Source organism: Syngnathus floridae, chromosome 17 (genome assembly GCF_059516105.1).
Source record: "Syngnathus floridae isolate MCC-2025c chromosome 17, RoL_Sflo_1.0, whole genome shotgun sequence".
NCBI classification, from domain to species: Eukaryota; Metazoa; Chordata; class Actinopteri; order Syngnathiformes; family Syngnathidae; genus Syngnathus; species Syngnathus floridae.
The window spans coordinates 5584638-5603453 of record NC_142429.1 but is presented as its reverse complement, the minus strand read 5'-3'; the positions used below and the strand labels follow the sequence as shown (position 1 = coordinate 5603453).

General features: G+C 44.4%; 2 protein-coding genes across 5 annotated transcripts; one reads left to right on the top strand and one right to left on the bottom strand.

Moving 5' to 3' along the window:
• Positions 1-421: 421 nt before the first annotated feature.
• Positions 422-15176, bottom strand: LOC148383903 (ubiquitin carboxyl-terminal hydrolase 22). 4 transcript variants are annotated; one of them, XM_088357954.1, is made up of 14 exons: positions 14611-15176; positions 14026-14058; positions 8362-8494; positions 7302-7415; positions 6730-6831; positions 6146-6312; positions 5127-5286; positions 4841-4949; positions 3628-3786; positions 2956-3082; positions 2515-2606; positions 1922-1984; positions 1687-1854; positions 422-1337 (listed from the first exon to the last, which is right to left on the bottom strand). In XM_088357954.1, exons 1-14 carry the CDS (start codon positions 14728-14730, stop codon positions 1295-1297), a joined length of 1590 nt encoding a protein of 529 aa, XP_088214080.1. In that variant the 5' UTR covers positions 14731-15176; the 3' UTR covers positions 422-1294. The 4 variants fall into 4 exon arrangements, with proteins under 4 accessions (XP_088214080.1, XP_088214081.1, XP_088214082.1 ...); XM_088357955.1 differs by having other exon boundaries at positions 1687-1836; positions 14611-15174; XM_088357956.1 differs by lacking the exon at positions 14026-14058 and having other exon boundaries at positions 14611-15175.
• A 2816-nt stretch (positions 15177-17992) lies between these two features.
• On the top strand, positions 17993-18798 carry med9 (mediator complex subunit 9). The gene is made up of 2 exons (XM_088358026.1): positions 17993-18151; positions 18306-18798. The coding sequence occupies exons 1-2, from the start codon at positions 18072-18074 to the stop codon at positions 18523-18525; spliced, it is 300 nt and encodes a 99-aa protein (XP_088214152.1). The 5' UTR covers positions 17993-18071; the 3' UTR covers positions 18526-18798.
• The last annotated feature ends 18 nt before the right edge of the window (positions 18799-18816 follow it).

Sequence of the window (18816 nt, the reverse complement as noted above, 5' to 3'; positions counted from 1 at the left end):
TGCGAGCAGCAAAATGTCGCATTATATTGCCGTAATCACAGATTAATAATATCTTAGTGCAATAACTGGACGATTGTCTACATTGTAGTACTTAATATGACCAGTGGGTGTCACTCTATGCCCACGTGATCCTGTTTCTATTTTCCACTGCGCTCGCTGTAGTATCGCTTTGGGTCTTATCTGAAATGTTCCGATACGGACACGATCCATCAGAAGAGAGCTGCATTATGCCCTTGCGTCTGCTCTTGATGTGAAGTGCGCTGTTTATTGCACTGCAGTGCGACACGCGCCGGCGAACGCAACGTTTCCATGGAGAACTTATCCATGAGGATCGGAGCAACATTAACCGCGATGAGATCCGACTAATGGGTCGTTATTAGAGAAGACAGCAGTGTGGTCACATGGCTATGAAAGAAAAAAAAAAAGTGAGCGTCCTTTTAATCAGCACCATCATCATATTACCAACAATTCCACAAGAATGAAAGTAGCATATACGTCCAAAAACATTTCCAGTAACAGGAACAGCAAAGGACATATGACTCGTGTATTGAAAATTATTTTTGAAAAATGAACCTAAAAGTAGTAAACAAAGAAAAATGTGTCCATGAGTGCTAAGAAATAAAAAAATAAAATAAGTTCCCTGCCAATAAGCAGATTTGAAAAAATCGGAGATGAGGGAGCACACCGACGGTCCAAAGGGTTTCCACGGTAACGCTGGCCTTAGCAACAGGCCTGGCGGGCAAGTGTCTCTTGGCTCCTCCAAAAATTAAAATAAAATAAAAAATAGATCCATTCATACAATATCATAGCCATAGAAATGCTCTTGCAAAGTTCTTAATACATTGATTTCTTTTTTTTTTTCATCATTGTTATTATTATTTTTATGCTTTTTTTTTGTTTTGTTTTTTTGCTTTCCCATGATGCATAATGGCGGCCTTCAGAGTTAAATGCTTGGTCAGATGAGACGAGAGCACCGTGGGAGATAAATTCATTTTTTTGGGGGGGGGTTAGAATACTGTACTAAGATGTGCCCAGAGACGACGCCGCTTCCTCCTCTTCATTCAGTTTTGTCAAGTAGATGCCAAGAAGTAGCTCAGTGCTTGTTTTTTTTTTTGTTGTTGAAATATGCTCTTTTGTTTTCTTTTGATTTTGTCCTCCACATTCAGAGGAGCATGTTTTTTTTTTTTTTTAAAGTCAGTCAGGTAGACTTGTAATATATGTGTGTGTGCGTGCGTGTGTTGCCAACTGTCCGCCATTGGTTCTTCAAAGTCAGTGGTGACGGAGGTCACGAGAACTATTCATACTCCAGGAACTGTTTATGGTAGAATAAGAGATACCTACAAAAGGGCGGGGTTTGAGGTTCAAGAAAAAAAAAAAAAAGAAAATTTGATATATACATAAACAGTATTCACAAATGTACTGCAGAACAATTTTGGCGTGAATGCTTTTGCCTGTTTTCATCCTTCATTTCTTCATTCTTCCTTTTTAGCGTCACACCTGAAATCTCCTTACAAGGCATCCTGGGTTCTTTCTTTTTTTGTTTGGAACTTTATTTTGCTTTGCTTTTTACTTGACTATTGTTGGGCGACGGTTACAAAATATATTTGCATGGAGAGATTTTATAAGCGATTTGACAGATGATGCTATTTTGGAGTGTGTGTTTGTGTTTATGTGCTGCCTTCTCACCCTTCGCTGTCGAGTACATCCTTAATGCTGGCCTTGGTGATGATGGCGTCGTCACATTTGAACCACTGGTCCTTATGCTGGCGGATGAAGCTGGTGTAGTGGCCGCTCTCTAACGTGCCCTGGTGGTTGACCACGGCAAACAGGGAATACCTGGACGCACCACGGCGGCTTTTTTTTATAAGTATGCGACCACGTGTCTTCGAGTGCCTCAAGAGGACTAGATGATTATACTTACTTGTTATCGTTGTTTAACACCTCCACCGTCGGTTGATACTGTCCGTTCATTCTGCTCTCTTTGCTGTGGAGAGAGAAGACATGAAATAGATGAAAAAAATTCAAATGAAATAAAATACATGCAGCAGTGTTGCACAACGTCCACGGAGTGGCGCCATTGTCCAATTTGTGGCAGCTATTTATTTAATTTTTTGGGGAGGTGTCACGTGTCTGAAAAGAGATGAATGGACTGTTCCATGCAGGGTGGGGCTGCACATTGCTGACACACACACCAAACCATGATTTTGGATACACATTGAAGAATATTTGTATTATGTCCAAATAAAACTGAAACAGAGGTTACCAAAATAATCCTTATTTCCCCCAAAATGAAAAGTGGTTTCAAACTGCAAATACTGATGATCATTTGCTAAATCAAAAATTTAAAAAAAAAAGGACATATTTTCTAAGAAATGTGTTCTTCCCACTTTGCATTCATTGTACAAATATTATTGTTGGACAATTCGTCATTATTAATTCATGTATCTCCAGTGAGCTAGCATGCTAACAGCTCCAAATATACTGAGCTAGTTAGCATTTTGTGTGTCCTCCCACCTGGATGCCATAAAGGGCGTCATGTCCAGTTCCAGAGGAAAGGAAACGTACGTTGTGATCTTCCGCCGCAGTTTGGCAGAGTGCTCAAACCGCTGGGGACGGCCAGAGAGGAGAGAGGGGAGGGGGGGAGGGGAAATGGCAAGTGAATTTTGTTAATGGGGCCACAAAAAAACAGATAATACAGCACAGCTTGTTTTGAAGCAAAGCTTGCGAACAGAAACCATCTTTTAGTCGGCCCATTTCTCTGGATTGCATAAATATATGATGAGCGTCCGAGTCTATGATAAATAAAACATGGTGAGGGAACGCTGCGCCAGTGGTTAACGTCAAAACTATTCCGGGACAATACAAACGGATCCAATTTTGGAACGAAGGACAAAAAAAAAAAAAAAAGGCGGTCGGCGTTTTGGCCAAGGACGCAACGTGACCGTCCGGACTCACTTTGAGATGGAAACACGCTACAATGGGCAGCTTCTTCATCGTCAGCTGTTTGGTGGACTCCTGGTAACTATGGCAACCGCCACACTTGATTTTGGCACCGCTTCCTAGATGCTCTGGCCGCGTAAACCTGCGGAAAAGTCACGGCTTAGAAATGCTGTCATATCACACACCACCCCCACCTCCTTCATCGAATCATTCTACATTGCATCGCATGTCGGTACACCCGAAAGCCACTCGGCCTCGCCGGTGTTGCCAACGCCTCTATCACCACGGCAACAGGCCCTGTAGCTTTAATAGACTTTGCTGCAGCGACTAAGGGGGTGTGTGAAGCGCCGCAGCAGAGGGGAGGGAGGGGAAAAATAAGTCAGAGGGAAAGGAGAAGATGACGGTTGACGAGGGTACGAGGGGGAGAGAAAAGGAATTAGGCAAGCAAATAAGATAAGGAGATGAGGAGAGAAGGGAAAAATGGATGGGGAGTGACATCCGCTATGCCAATAACAGCATTGGCTTAAAATAGGGCGCTTAAAACAGAGGAAGAACAATTTCATACAATTTCATCAGTTTTTGCATTCAATGGCCATTGTGCTGCTCAATCTGTTGTGCCAGCTTTGGCCACTAGGGGGAACATAGAGGAAGACGCTTTAATGATGACGTGTTTGGAGTTTTGTGTACCTGCGTAGGCAGTCTGTGAGCGTCGTAGAGCCCGCCAGGTGGCTTTCTCCGTTGACAGCACTGCCGTCACCTCCGGGACTGAGGGGCCAGAACGGCGTGGATGAGCCGGGCAGGTCCAAACTGATGTCCCAGAAGGGGTCTATCGTCGTGGAAACCCCGCTGCGGCGGAAGAGATAAGAAGGGGGGACACATTATCATTCAAGAAGCAACGTGTGTTTTGTGCGCGTGGAGCTTTGTCTCCCGATAAGAATCGTGACGAGAGGATGATGACATATGCGGTAATAACATGAGCTTCAACGACGCATTTTTTTGTTTGAGTGGGCAAGCCGTAAATAAAATGACGTTTTTTTTCCCTCCTCGTTTCATTTTGAAAAGTCAATGTTAAACCTGTTTGACATTTAAACTCACAAAACCTTGAGTGATTGTGACAAAGTGTGGGTTGGTGGAAGTCAGCTCGTGTGTGTCTTGTGCTGTTCTGTCATTTTACAAATCATTTGCTGCACGCCATTTTCAGACCTCTCCTACTTGAATTAAATGACATTGGCAGTGAAAGAGTTTAAAATGTTCAAAAATTAGTAGGCTATGTGCGCAACCCCCATCAGTGAATGCAAAAGGAATTGCAGCTCATGATAGCGGTTGAATGAACCGATGAGTCATGGCACTGTAATACACTGAGTTACCAGCAGGCGGCCAAAGCTATAACTGGTCAACACATTTTGAATTTTATTTTTTAACCAGAGATGCAAATACATAAAGCCATCTCGAAATAAAAATGTCAGTTGACCAGCGTGAAGTGTCATGACAGGGCGGTGATTTAGTGCCAATCCCGAAGAAAACCAAATCTTGTTCACGAATTTGACAAATAAGGATTTGTTACGGCCTTTAGAGCGCTAATGTTGCGCTAGCTACACACGAGCAGTTCCCATTGAGCAGGGTGCGGCTTTTCTGGCTTGTTGCGGTGCTTTTGCAGTTCGGTGCAGTGAGCTGGTGTTAATGTGACAGAACAGCTCTGGGGGGGGGGGGGAACCAAGCTTGAGTAGCACCGCTGTCTAGACAAGACCCCCCACCCACAGCCCACCCCCCTTCTTATCGTCCTCCCGGCTACCACTACTGCCAACTCTATAGGTCTGGCCCCCATGTGGGGCGAGGAGAAGTGACATGGAAATTAATGACTTTTACTATGGCAGAGCGCTCTTATCTGCTTTGCACTTACTGGCAAACCTGACAGGTAACGTCCGACTGGAGCCCCCCGGTGAAAATTTGGTCGATGATGCAGTTACAGTGGTTCGGATTGCTGGCCTTCTTTCCGTTGTCGTTCTCTCCTGCGAGCACGGATTCCAGGTAATTGATAAAAATAATAATAATAATGCAAGTATGATGTCCCGATATGACTGAGGTAGCAATTTCCTCTTTCCCTTCCAATTGACAAATGTACGTTTTATGAATTACCTCCCAGCAATTGCGACAAATTAGCTATTTTGCGGCGAGGCCGAGCTTACTGAGGCTGTCCCCTTTGCAGTGTCGATGGAGAACATCCAGCGCGGCAATGAGGAACTCGTGGGCATCCTGCTGCTCGTAGCCGGCGAGGTGGCGCGCATGCGTCCAGACCAGGTGCAGCAGTCGGAAGGGAATGTGAGGTGAACGGTGGCCCGAGTAGAACTGCGAGGAAGAAGTCAACATATGTATGTTAGTTGGATGATATGTTGTATGTTTTCACTATCTTCGCGAGGGTCATCGTGTGTAAGCTGTGAAATTCGACTCGACTCCTGGCACAGTTTTGACTTTGGGGGTTTCTCTGTACTGAATTTATTAAAAATTGTGAATGAGTGTGTTTTTTTGATGTCACAGAGGCACGGTTCAATACTCCATCAGTGTCTGCTGCCCGCCCCGGGCGATGACGAGGGAGGTGAACGATTACGGCTCAGCCGAGTGAGACGAGGCAGAGGAGTGCTCGTGCGTGCGTGTCATTGCGAGCTGAGGAGGAGCGAGCGAGCGAGCGATGACTCAAATCATTCGAGCGCCACTTGCCATCTGTGAGGCTGTATATACAGTGCAGCGAGAGGGTGTGAGGGGAGGGGAAAAAAAAAGTGTGGGAGCGGAATAAGGAGCGATTACGTAACTGTCAGTGTACAGTACATGACTTGAAACGCAAAACTTTGGCGTAAATGAAGCGGGATTGGCAAGAGAACAAAGTTAAAATAAGTCACAAATTCTAGTTGAAATTGGAAGTTAGACTTTCCATAACAAAGTCAAAAATACCAATATGTTGTAATTTTTTTAAGTTTTTTTTTTACTTTATTATTGCTGCATGTTTTTATACAGGACAATACTGTAGACTGTTGTCTTTGTTATTAAAGAATACTTTTTATTTTTTTATTTTTTGTTGGTTGCATTAGGGGGCGCTTTAACAGATTAATGATATTGCATTAATTCCAATAGGGAAAGATGATTTGAGTTCAGAACGACTTCAACTGCCAAGTCCTCATCCGCAATATTTAACGTTTGGGTTTTGTCGTACCTCCTGAAAGAGCTGCGACATCTCGCACACCAGACAGGAGTTGGATTGCATCTCGCATTTGTGCCTGTCGGAGAGGAAGAAGTCGCGCAGCAGCGGCGTGTGCGTGAGGGCCTGCACGATGCAGTTCATGAAACACGTGTTGCCCAGATTTATTAACCCTCGTAAACCTGCGGGGACACAACGGGGTGGGGGGGGAGGGACACACAAAACAAGCAACGCACACCATTTAGATGCCTTCAATTGAGCACCAAATCCATCACGTGCCGTTTACAATCTCGACGTCTGAGCTATGAAGAAAGACGGGATGGGTTTGTTTTCGGAAGCCGGACAGTACTGCTCGGGGCAGATCTGCCAGCTGAACTGTGGGAATCCTGGAGGAGAAGCCAAAAGCTGTGAACGGATTCGTTTAGGCAGCCTCAGTCTTCCGGCCGACGGAGCAGGTGAGACACAGCCGGCTTTTGGGTCGAATCCAACGGAGGCAGCGCGGGGGGTTATTTTTGGGAAAACTGTGCTCAGTGTGCTTTTAAATGCTTTTGGGCCTGAGCTCAGGGTAGACCAGTGAACAACATTCAAACTCGGCCCACCTATGGTACAGTTCGTAGTGATTTTCCTCCGCTTTGGATTGTGTCGTAATAACTCCAGCTCCCGCTTGCTGGGCTCCCACGTTGTGTATTTCTCACCGATGCCTGTCAAAGGAGAAAAGAGTCGGATGGAAGGCAGTGTTGTGATGCACTGACAAAAAGGAAAATGGCGCTTTTAATGACAAAAACAGTTGCAACACAAACATCATTTGTGAACAAAAAATAGGTAAATTTGCATTAACGTGCTTACACAATTCTGGAAAAAAACGAACTATTACAAAAGTATAAACTGAAAACAGCTTTTGTTAAATTTACTGAATTTTATTTTGTCACCAAAAACATTTTGTATCGTGATACTCTTTTTTTAATCAAAATAAACATCTACTTAAAAAAATGTCCATTTTAAAATAAAAAATTGCATTTTTTTATTTATGCGGGATTTTTTATGTCTGCTTGTGCCCTATTTTATTTACATAAGATGATGCATATTATTTTCTGGGCCAGTTTTTTCCAGTCTGCCTTTTTTTTTTTTTTTTTTTAAACTCGTGTTGAGAGCGCAAAGCCCAGGGCTTTACCTTGCAATTTCCAGGCTTTCCTCTGTTCCTCTTTGGCAATCTGCTCCATATCTTTGTCGTAAATGTAGTCTTGACACACAAAACAATAGATTCCGCCGTATAATAAGTCTATAGCTGGAAGCAGGAGGGAGAGCGAGAGAAAGAGAGACAGAGTGAGATTGCGCCATAATTACAGCACAGTAACAGACAACGAGCTTCGCTTGGCAGTTCGACCTCGAGACGCCCGCCGTCTCCTGGCCTAAATTTCCCACACGGCCGAATCTTTTCCATCTCGATAATCGTCGCCGACAGGATGGAATACGACCCGTGTCTCCCGTCGCTACCCGTGTTTGTCGCCACGGCCAGTCAGCCGCCTCCATTCTCAAACTGGGCGGCAAACAATACCGCTAGCTCTGTTGCCGTGACAACCTATTTTTAGTCGACGGAGAGATCTTTACATTTTTGACGCAGCCCACGCTGGGAAATGGAACTAATGTGTGATGTTGCGGTGGAGGACGTGCATGTCCTGCATGGTGATGGTGTGTACTTTTTGGTTACGAAAATCTCTGGAATTGGACCAAGACACTGACGCAAGCACATTTTGAATATTTAACGAAGCCCCGTCGTCAAAGTGAATTAGAGATTCGTAATGTTAAGTGACAGTGCCGTTTAAAGCGTAAAACGCTTCGCTTGACTGGCTAACGGAGTGAGCTCCAATTTAAATGGTTGACACATAGCGGGCGGAGAGTGGCTCACGTTCCCATGACATGAAAGAAGAATGTGATTCAAGTGTGAGGAACCTGACTATTAGATTGTTCATGTTGAACCTTTTGAAGTATTTATGACTTTGCATGTGTGTGGCTTTAAAAAGGGAAAGTGACGCCAATGAGTGTTGACGTGAGCCTGGGTTAGCAGTTGGCTGCCAACTGGCTAACCGTTAGCAGCTAGTTGTTAACTGCTTAATCGATTCATCGTTTTAGCCCCACTCCTCTTTTTTCTTTTGAACTTCTACTTCTTGTATTTAAGATTAATAATGATGAGGAAATAAGCATATCATCGTGTTTGTGAGTCGAGTTCTTACCTAGATTGTGCCTCTTGTTTTTGGCGTGCTCGTGGATGTGTTTCTTGGTGAAGCAACCGAAAAAAACGCAGTACAGACAAGAATGAAGTCTATTCAGGTGGGCGCCACACATGTGACAGATACACGACTTGGCCTGGGGAAAAGGAGACAGAGGGAGGGAGCGGGAGAAAGAGAGAAGGGTTTGTTCGGTTAGGTGAAAATTGAGAGGACCCAAAAAAAATGGCGCTATAATAATGTAAGCAAGCCTGTCATGTGAATTTGAAGCTGGTTCTTCGAGACGCCGCTTGGCCGGGGACAGACAAAAATTACGCCGATGCAACATATTTGCGCCCTCAACTCTGAAACGCAAGCAAGGCGTGATGGGATTTAATACTTGGCAGGCACCGGTTGAGTCAGGTCTGGAACGGCTGCAATACGCGGGATCGAAGACCGGACCAAGCACGAAACGTGAGCTCGGGACCACAGAGCACAATTTGTCTTGTGTGCGGCGAAATGAAACCTAATAGCCAACGGGAGCCTTCGAGCAAGGAGCGTGAGGACAGACAACAGAAATGCGTAGTTGTAAATGGCCGCAATGTATTCTAGCAGGCGGCCTTCAACTGTTTACGATACTTTAGCGATACGGAGCAAAAAGTTGTTGAACAAAACCACACGCCAGCAATAATTTTGTTCAATTTCATTCAAAATCAGTAAAAAAAAAATGAAGGAATAAATAGAAAAATATTGCTACAATAGCAATAGTTTTAATATAGGTTTTTTTCAGAGAAATGTTATTTGTACATTTGCAAAAGTCAAAACTTAAAATAATGTCGAATCAAATGCTTGGAGAATAACGTAATTTTATCCAAATTTTTCAAATATTTAAAATTACGCTTTACTTTCCCCCAAAGTTAATTATTCTCGGAACATCACAATTATTGATATAGTAGATTTTGTTTCTTAAATGCATCAAACTTGAAGAAAGCGACAGAAATATTGAGATCTCAAGCAGACAGACTAAACTGGATTAAACTACTTTTTTTTTTTTTTTTAAATGGTGCTCTGTGCTGACGTCAAGGCTTTAACTGCACAATGATGCTTGTAAATCAGATGCCATAAATATGTTCCAGCAGATGCAAAGTAAACAAAAGGCCGCTATACTAAATCTGGGGCATCTACTTGATGGCGCTTCAGGTGAATTCCCGCTCGAGGAAGACAAGTCGGAATAATAACGGCAGGGATGGAGGAAGAAGTGGGTATGCCGGGAGGGGGGGTAGGGTGATCTGAGCGTGGCAGCAGACTTTTACAAGGTTTCAGTTTCTGGTGTGCCGTGTGAAAGAAACGAGATCATAACACAGACGCATACTCCCACGCAGCACAGAAAAAGCTAATGAACACCAACTCGACAACCCCGCGCTGTATTGTCTGCGTTTTCGCTATCGGTTGACAGCAGAATACAACACAGTTAATGCTTGGCTTTCGTCAAAGAACTTGCTTTCATTTCTTTCAGAAAGTCAAAGAAACTGAGCACAAACATCAACGTCTTTGAAAGATTGGCTCTAACGCACATCGTCATTGCCTAGAATTGCATGGACCAAGCCCGACATGTTTGAAGCAAAAAAGAATCTTGTGTTGGAAAGGCTCATCTGTGCCAGTGGGCGGATTAAAAATTCTGCACAAGTGGGTGGGTGCGGGAAAACACAGTCCCTTGCATATCTTTAGCGCAAACGGACCACCGAACGGCACCAGATGACCGTCTCGAATGCCGCAACTGACAGCGGTGCCGATCTCTCCAATGCAATTTCTCTGATGGACAGAGTTCTTGCGTTGGAGAGATTGTAGCTGGCGTGAACTACCGAATAGTTGGCAGTCTATGTGCAACATTGAATAACTTTGATTTAGGAGAGTTAATATTAGCTGAGTTGCAAAAAGCAAAACTTTGTTGAACCTGAAAAATCCAATGGGGAATGAGCAAACAAAACAATTTTGTGAATACAGAACACACCAGTTGGTGTGTTGACTGAGCCTTGGTGGGCTGAATAGTGATGACACAGCAGTGCAGGGGATATTACGGGTTGCAGATCACTTTTTTTGTTGTTTTTAATGAAACGGTACTGTTAGCCAACCGGCTGCAACTGGTTTGGGAATAAAGAAGGCCTTTCGATGTAAGAAAAAGAGCTGCAGTGGTGTGACTGTGGCTCTTCGTGTCCACCGAGTAGTCCAGTTCTATTTGGTCAAGTCTCGTGTTTCCACTGGGGAAATGTTTAGGCCGGACAGCGCTTCACCCACATTAAGAGCGTGACATGCTCTCTTCCGAAGCACTTTGGATGCTCAATGGCAATGGCGGGCAATCATTTCACGCTGGCGCTCAGCTCGATTTACTCTCCCGCCTCACAAGCGATGCGACTCCTCAATATCATCAGTCACGAGTCGCACTCCGCCCTGGGCTTTTAATGTTCTATTAGAGAAGCTATTGATCAGCCGGTGGCTCAAATGACTGGAACAACTGTCATACAGGTAGCAGAGGGTCATGTTTGCAACCCCCTGGACCGCATCTTCCATCTGGAGCCGCTCGTTGGCGGGTGTCCAAAGCAACGGCCATGAAAAGAAAAAAAAGAGCTGCTCTTTGATTGAACAGCAGATGTAGGATGGTAATTACCTGGATGAATAGTTGGGTCCAGGGATCAAGCAAGCCACATAAAGCACATCTAAAACTCAAGATCAGTTTCCCCAAATGCATTTATACTGCGTCGGCTGGGAGAGCTAGGATGACAAGGACTATAAAGAGGTGGACAAAGGTCTGGCTCAACAGCACACACTTCTTCTGCCGCAAAGAACAGACCGGGGAGGGGAGGATAAAGTCAATAGAGCGCAGACCGCCGATATATGAGAGCAGTGACTCACGGGGTACGAACTTATCTGGCAAGAGTCTCGGCGTATAGCGAAATTAACGATAGAGATGCATGCAAAATAAATGTGTATTATATAAAAATCTTTGACCCAACATTACATGGATCAGAACAAGCTTATTACAACAACAAAAAGAAACTGGTCCAACCACCTTGTAAAAAAAAAACCTCACTGTACAAGAACACCAGCCCATTTTAATGCATTTCAGTTTGACTAATGCAGCAGAAAAACAACAGCCCACACCCTAAAGAAATCCACAAGCGGGTATACAAGAAAGTCAGAAGCGGCAGGCAGTTGAATGTGACCTTAACAAAAGGTTGCACCATTCATTAGCGTGACAGCAAGCAGATAACGAGCCTCGGTCTCCGCAAGAACTGTCAGAAGTGAACTCGCGACGGCTCCGCCAGGGGCGACTTCGAGGCATTTGAGGTTATTTGGGCTTTACCAACCGTCAAACTTCATCATCTAAGGACCTGATCCTAACATTCTTTAGTCTCTTCAATTCCAGTCCCAATGATATTGCGCAATCACCGCCCTCTTGGCACGAGGTCAGTTTGAGAGCAGAAGCAATCCCTCCCATTTCTACCAAATTTGGTGTTTTTTACAAGGACAAAGAGCCATTTACAGAGCAAAGACAGCACCTGGGGTCCCAGGTTTGAACAAAAGACTATAATTGAGTGTCCGTGCGAGAGGAGATTGATCGCCTCTCGGGTTTTTGGTCTTGGCCGGACCCTGGAGAGTGATTGACAGATCATTAGCCAGATGGCGCTACAAAAGAAAAGCACGGCGGCCGACTCGGGCCGCAAGCAGCGCGCTTGCTCGGAGAGCGGCCTCCGCCGTGTCTGCCGGCCCGTCAAATGAGGAGTAGCAGCTGGAGGAGAGGCGAGGAAGAAATGTGGACCGGTGGGAGGGAGAGGTGAAGGAGAGAATCAATCAAAGGGTTGGTCTCTGAGAGCGGTTGCAGCGTGGGCCTCTTGAAAATCTTTATTCGTTCGAGGGTTTTTGAATATGATTGACAGCAGGCGCAACCAAAATGAAAAATGAACGATTGACAAGTGATCGAACCCACAAAGTGTTAGGGACACGAAGATGAGGGGAAACTGAGGAGCGTGAGGCTCGACTTATGGGGCTCACGCCAAATCGTTAAAAGATGAGCGTCGCTGTGAGCAAAATTTTTCGTTTCAGTTCAGGTTTGACTGGATAATCAAGCGGTGAAAGAGGAAGCGTAGTGGAGAACAATCAAAGCTGTGATGGGAACCTGACACCACCAACGTACAGAAGGATGATGGGCATTATTAAAATTGGGTCAATTCCCCCGCAAGATTGTCAAAATAAGCAGACAGCCGAGGTTCTTTTTTGGCTCTTGTGATCATCAATTCATTAAAAACAGGGAAAATGGAGCATTCATATAGCTTCACATCCTTTCATCTAATTGACAGTAAATTCTCCACAGGAGGCCACGCCCATGTTATGTTCTCCATGGACGGCTTTTCGAAAGCACAGCACATTTTTTCCCGATGGAATTTTTTTTCATCTATACGTACGTCGTATACGGGAGCACACGCGCAATAAATAATCAGAACCTTGTGAATATTCATGCAAACGCTCTACCGGCATCTCCATTCACAATATACGTTTAAATTATTCATACGAACGACGTAATGAAGCTCGGCATGGGAAGAACTCGGCAGGTTGGAGAACAGAAAGAGCGGATTTGCCGACTATCAACCGCAAACACCAAAAGGGCAGAACAAGGCAGAGTTGAGTTCTGCTATTTTTCTCGGTAGATCGTCCGCATCACCGGCACGGAACAGCGCGGCCCCGAGACGATGGCTAAGGGTGTGCGGAAAAAGCCACAGTGGGCCGCGGTCCAATCTGGCTTTCGTTCCGCTATTCGTTATCAGCCCACGGGAGTTGAGGATTGTTCGAGCAGAACGGGTGACACCTTCACTGCCCATTTTTCAACGCAGCCTGGGAAATGATTTGAGCTTGTGGTGGAGGGCTTTGTCAGTGGGGGCAGACAATGGAAAAGCGGGGAAAAAAAATAACACAAATGTCAAGAAAAAAAAATGGAGGTCGACTGCGTTGAGCTCACCAGACATTTCATTAGGTACACCTGCACAATCTAAAAAACATTTCAGAGTGCCTGTCGAAACCGATGTTTCCACCAAATGTGGCTGGCAGGTAGGCTGATGCGTTATTGATCTTGTAGAAAATGCTGCTGACCTGTGAATTTTCAGCGTTCTAACCTGAAAACATGAAAATCTGATTGCAGATTCGGATGGCTGTTAACTGAGCGTAAACCTGAGCGCGGAAAGAAAACACACGGGAGCACGGCGGAGCATGCAAACCCCAGACAGGAAGGCCGGCGGGGAAATTTAATCCCAGAACATTAGAACTGCGAGACAGGCGTGCTCACCACTTGTGCACAGTGCTACCTGCTGCAATGCAAACTACATGTACGCTACTAAATGTGTCAAATGAGTAACTGAGCGTTTTATTACCTTGGCAAAGGCAGAAATTTGAATTCAGCTCTTGTAGAGCTAACAAGCTACGCAGCAAAGTTCTATGAAGATTTGCTACATGTGTTGGCTTCATGACGATTACAGTATATGGAAATGAGCCACAGGCCACGAAGGTTCAGAATAAGAAAGCAAGCAGGCCAACTCCTAATTATTTAGACTACCAAAAGCGAGGGGGGGGGGGGGGAGTAGAGTCAGAGGAAGAAGATGAGTTGGAGCGGGAAGAGGAGGAGGAGGAGAATCATCAACTCACCATCTCTGTCCATCCCGCATCCCCCTGAAGCACCTATTTTATCACAACAAAATACAAATGCATGAAACTTACGAGGCTGCACAGCACAACTTGAGGCAGATGAACGCGACACACTGGCAACGAGTAAACCGAGTTGGCTAAATGGAGGGAAAGTGAGTGGCCAGCTGGGGCACATGTTGTGGACCTTGCAGCATTGTCTCATTTGCATGCGCGAGCAACACAATGGGGTCTATTTGATATGGTAATACCCCCCCCCCCCCCCCCCAACTCATTCTTGTTATCGGTGAGTTTTCTGCCTTGCGGCTAACTGACCGCAACAACAATAGTGGCATGAATGAAAAGTGTTGCGCTAAGCCACCAAGGAGCAGCACCGTTGCCGATCGGTTTGCTGGCTAACCTGACCACTACTCGCGGCGTTGTTGTTTCAACACATCCACTGATTTGTGTGGCGGTGCATCATTTTGCACTCGTGCACCGTGTCCTCCCCCCGCCCCCTCCTCTTTGTGTCACGGTTAACTTCGCAGTGAATTGCAGACACGGGCAGCGCAGGCAAACGTCATTTCAGTTGTTGTTGTTGTTGTTTACCTTACGTCTCCTGGTTTCAGCAGTGCTACTCCAAACAAAGCATTGGTATATGACACGGAGGTTTTGCTTCCAGTTGTCCACCTTATAACCGTTCACATGGGAGCACCCGGCCGGACTCATGACAGACAAAACATTCGGGTTGGGGTTCGCCGGGTGACAGCGTCAAAAAGTCTCCGGGATGGTTGGCTTTGGCTAGCCAGCTAGCTTTAGCGCCCCCCACCCCCCTCCTCTCCTCTCCTCTCCTCCAACTATCTGTCCAGAAATGGTTTCCGCTTGGAAACGGGACAAGCGATGGAGTATCCAAAAACGCTCTCCTCTGGCATCTGACAAGCGCCGTCTTGTACGTTAGCACCCTGGAAACATTGTTGCAGAGTCCTCCCGGAGTCGAGTGGTCGTTTCCCGCTGCTGTGTTAACAACTTCCTTATTTCTCCATGCGCGTTTTGATCCAGCGCCACTTGCACTCAGACGATTAGTTAGCTTTCTTTCTCCACTTTAGCCTGGCTGCTAACGCTTCAACTCCTGCTTCACAATGCCCCGGCCAACGTGCGCCGTGATTGGTCAGGACAAAGGTTGACGTCACTACGCCGAGCCCGACGAATGTTTTGGAAACGCTCGTTTCGCTTCCGCGTCGCGCCGGACGAGCGGCGTTTGGAGTCGGGCCGGTGAATTCGAACAGAAAATTCACACACAGAAAAATAGAATTGAATTCAAACGCATTAATGCCACTCCTTAAATACAACCAACAAGGATATTCACACTATTTACTTTAACGAATGATTATTATTTTCAATGTATAGATTTAAAATGTGTTATAATATGTTCTAGATGTATGTGTCATGTTATGTTATTCAAATATATGTGTAAAAACAAGAAAATTGTACTTTTGTGAAATAAACAATATTCTATCATGAACTTACACGGAGGCTCGTTTAAAACCCAATTCAAGCCTGCCATCTAGTGGACAAGCGCAACAGATAGACTTGTCGGGTTGAAATGAGGCGTGCAAATCTCAATTACTAAGCTATGATGTAGTGATTGCATAAATTGAGACAAATTGGACCATTAGGCGCGGAGGCGGTGTAGCCTCACCGTTAACTTGAATGACCCGTGTTTAATGAACAAACTAGTTTACATGGGCGACTACGGCTATAAGTTTAAGTGGGACTCAATGTGAGGCTCTCCTTTCTCATCACAGTATACAATAAATACCCACAAAAAAAACCATCCAAATAAATGTGAGATCACTGCAATAAAAAGTATATTTCCATACAGAGTGGTTTTGTAGACAAAAACAAGCAGTAATGTGTCGGCAATTAATCTAAAATCAACTACAAAAACCGTTAATCACGTGTTCCAATACCTTTGCTCACTTCAACACATCGAGATGTAAAAAGCATGAATGAAAAGGTGGATTTCTCAACTTTTTTCTCATCTTCATCTTTTGATCTGAAAGCCAAATATCTTCATCATACACGAAAAACAAATGGACCTTGCCGTTCCAATATTTTTGAAGGGGCCTGAGAACAGAATGACGCATATGAATTGTATTCTCACCCAGCAAATGGAGCTCTACAATCAGACTATCCATGATTATGTTTGCTTAATAAAATTCATTATCAGTCAAGACAAACATGGACATATGGCGACATAGATACAAAGAGGTGAATCTCGTCAGCTTCCACTTGGAGGCAGCACAGTTCTAAGTATCCACAGTGCAGTATAGCTGCAAATTCCTTCCAACCGCTCACTACTAAATGACAGACATGACGGTCCATACATATATTGTTTATCAGAATACACTCAAGTTCCATTTTTCCTATTATAATATTATACACAATATATCTTCAAGCCACTGATTTCCTGTTATAGTTTATGCAATTACAACATTGTGATAATTGTTGTGTTTATCAGGTTCGAAGAGGAAAAACTCCATAAGAGATTATATGATTTGCCACCAATTAGTCCTGAAACTATCATAGGACAGAATGAAGACGATCAGTGATTTATGGTTTACAAACCTCTTACGGTCGTCATGACGTTAACGAATGCACGGCGACCCAACCGGATATTCCGCAGCCTTTACTGTCGACACGTGTCAATTTCCTCAAGATATAATGTTGCATATTTGAGCAGAGCGTGGGTAGGTACTGTTGGGTCGTGACCCACTTTTCCCGACTTATAAATGTGAGGTGACCACGATATGACAATCAGGGCCTACAAATCTGGGTCATCGGCGACCAACGTGTTCTGTATGTAATATGCATTCTGGATGTGTTCCTTGGAACGGGCTTAGCAGCGTTCTGTTATGCTTTTGCATTTAATTGCCATCACGACTTTTTGGAGGTGTGTCCCAACTATCTGGCAGGTGTGAGAGTTGGGAATGAGAAATGCTCATTGTGACAATATATAGGTCAGTTTGCTTATGAAGGTCAGTGAGTCATAAGACAACACATCTATTGTGCTTCCAGCTGTATTCAAGAAAAAGAACCAGAATTCTTGATTATATCGTGTGCATCGTTCTTTAGCAAACAAGCACCACAATGAAGGAACACGATCCCTTCCGTGACGCTCTCTTCCAATTTCAAAACATTTTTTACTAGTTCCAATCACAAAGTGAATTCCAGGCCTCCCCACTTCGGTTAAAGAACTCTACAAGTGTACACGATACCAGTTATATTTTTAAAATAAAATGTCAAACAACAAATGTACAGAGCATTTGTGAGGGGTTCATTGCTTTTTCTAAAGGTAGTAAGACCACCCAAGCAGATCTTGGATGATTTACAATTTGTAGTCACAGTGCACAGACTGAACCGCTAAATTTGCAAAGGGGGTTAAATTTAGATGCAGGTCCTCAAGGTTGCTAGGTAGTACTAATGTAGAGCAAGAATCCATTTACAGGTCAGCCTTCTTGTTATGATAATCGACACAAGCAGATAATATTTGGGGGTATGGCTGTGGCAGGAAAAAGAAACGAGGCCAGTATTACTCAAGTGACCCATTAAATTATACTGACGCCTGTGAGAGGTTGAATCGGGTAAACTGACAAAGAAGGCAACATTTGTAGAAATATTTCACGAAATATAGTAAGGTTCAGTGTTTGGCTTGCATTTTGCCTGAACAGGGCAATATCAGGAAATATCAAAATTAAATCAGAATACAATAATTAAATGCATTTTGTAGTAAGTCTTTTTGTAAATTAAAAATATACATTATAAAAGAAAAGCAAATGCTTTTCTGAAGGAATGTTTTTTATTTTTAGTTAGTTTTTTGTTGGGGGGTTTGACCTGCTTTGTTGGCACCAACGTACAGTAGCCAATGTACAGAACCTTTAGGAATTGTGGCTAAAAAGTTTTATCAGATTATTTACAACGTTAATGGTTTGTTGCCGTGACGTCATCAGAAAGCGTATTCGTGCATGTCGCAATAGAACTGCGACCAGAACGCAGGCAGCAAGGGGATCATGGCTGTGTCGCAGCCCAAGCAGGAAAAAGAGGGGGACGACTGCTCTCTGCTGCCTTTGGTTCACGATATAATTAAATGGTAAGCTGAAACAAAAGTCCGACTTTAAATGAGTTAACTTTGTATTTCAATGTTTTCCTAGCTGACATGCTAGCCACAGCTAGCTGACTGGGCTAGGCTAACAAGAAGCGCGATAAACTGAAGAAATAAAATTTCCTGTTTGGTTGTTTTCAAGCATGGACAAGGAGAGCCCGGACGTGCACCAGGAGCTGAGCAAGCTCAAGACAAAGATCCAGGAGGCACGGGAGCAGATCTCTGCCATGCCCGGCATTGAGAGCAGCCCGGTGGAGCAGCAGCAGCAGCTGGCGACGCTGCGGGAGCAGGTCCGCACGAAGAACCAGCTGTTACAGAAATACAAAAGCCTCTGCATGTTCGACGTACCCAAAGCGTCTTGAATTCAGAGATGGAAAATGAAAACACTGACTGGAGGAGCGCAGAAATTCAAATTCAAACAGGGACGCTTGGTTCACAACATCAAGCGAGCTACGGTGGCCCACGAGACACATTTGTTCAGATGGAGGACAACGATTGGAATTTAGTTGGGGACGACGACCGGATTACGCCATTAATTTGTTAAGCAATCTAAGTCCTATAATGTTATTTTGGAGGATGTGTGATGTTTGTTTCACTATTATTTTGTAATAAATACTATAGAAAAACAAATGAAATACCTTTTCTTATTCAGG

What these genes read in the sequence shown, in the direction of transcription:
- LOC148383903 (XM_088357954.1), bottom strand. Translation starts at nt 14,730, where the DNA reads ATGAGTCCGGCCGGGTGCTCCCATGTGAACGGTTATAAGGTGGACAAC. An exon ending in TGTCGCAGCTCTTTCAGGAG is followed by an intron (nt 5,287 to 6,145) that starts GTACGACAAAAC and finishes TCTTCCTCGCAG; the next exon opens with TTCTACTCGGGCCACCGTTC. An exon ending in CTGCAAAGGGGACAGCCTCA is followed by an intron (nt 4,950 to 5,126) that starts GTAAGCTCGGCC and finishes CCGTGCTCGCAG; the next exon opens with GAGAGAACGACAACGGAAAG.
- med9 (XM_088358026.1), top strand. Translation starts at nt 18,072, where the DNA reads ATGGCTGTGTCGCAGCCCAAGCAGGAAAAAGAGGGGGACGACTGCTCT. An exon ending in GTTCACGATATAATTAAATG is followed by an intron (nt 18,152 to 18,305) that starts GTAAGCTGAAAC and finishes GTTGTTTTCAAG; the next exon opens with CATGGACAAGGAGAGCCCGG.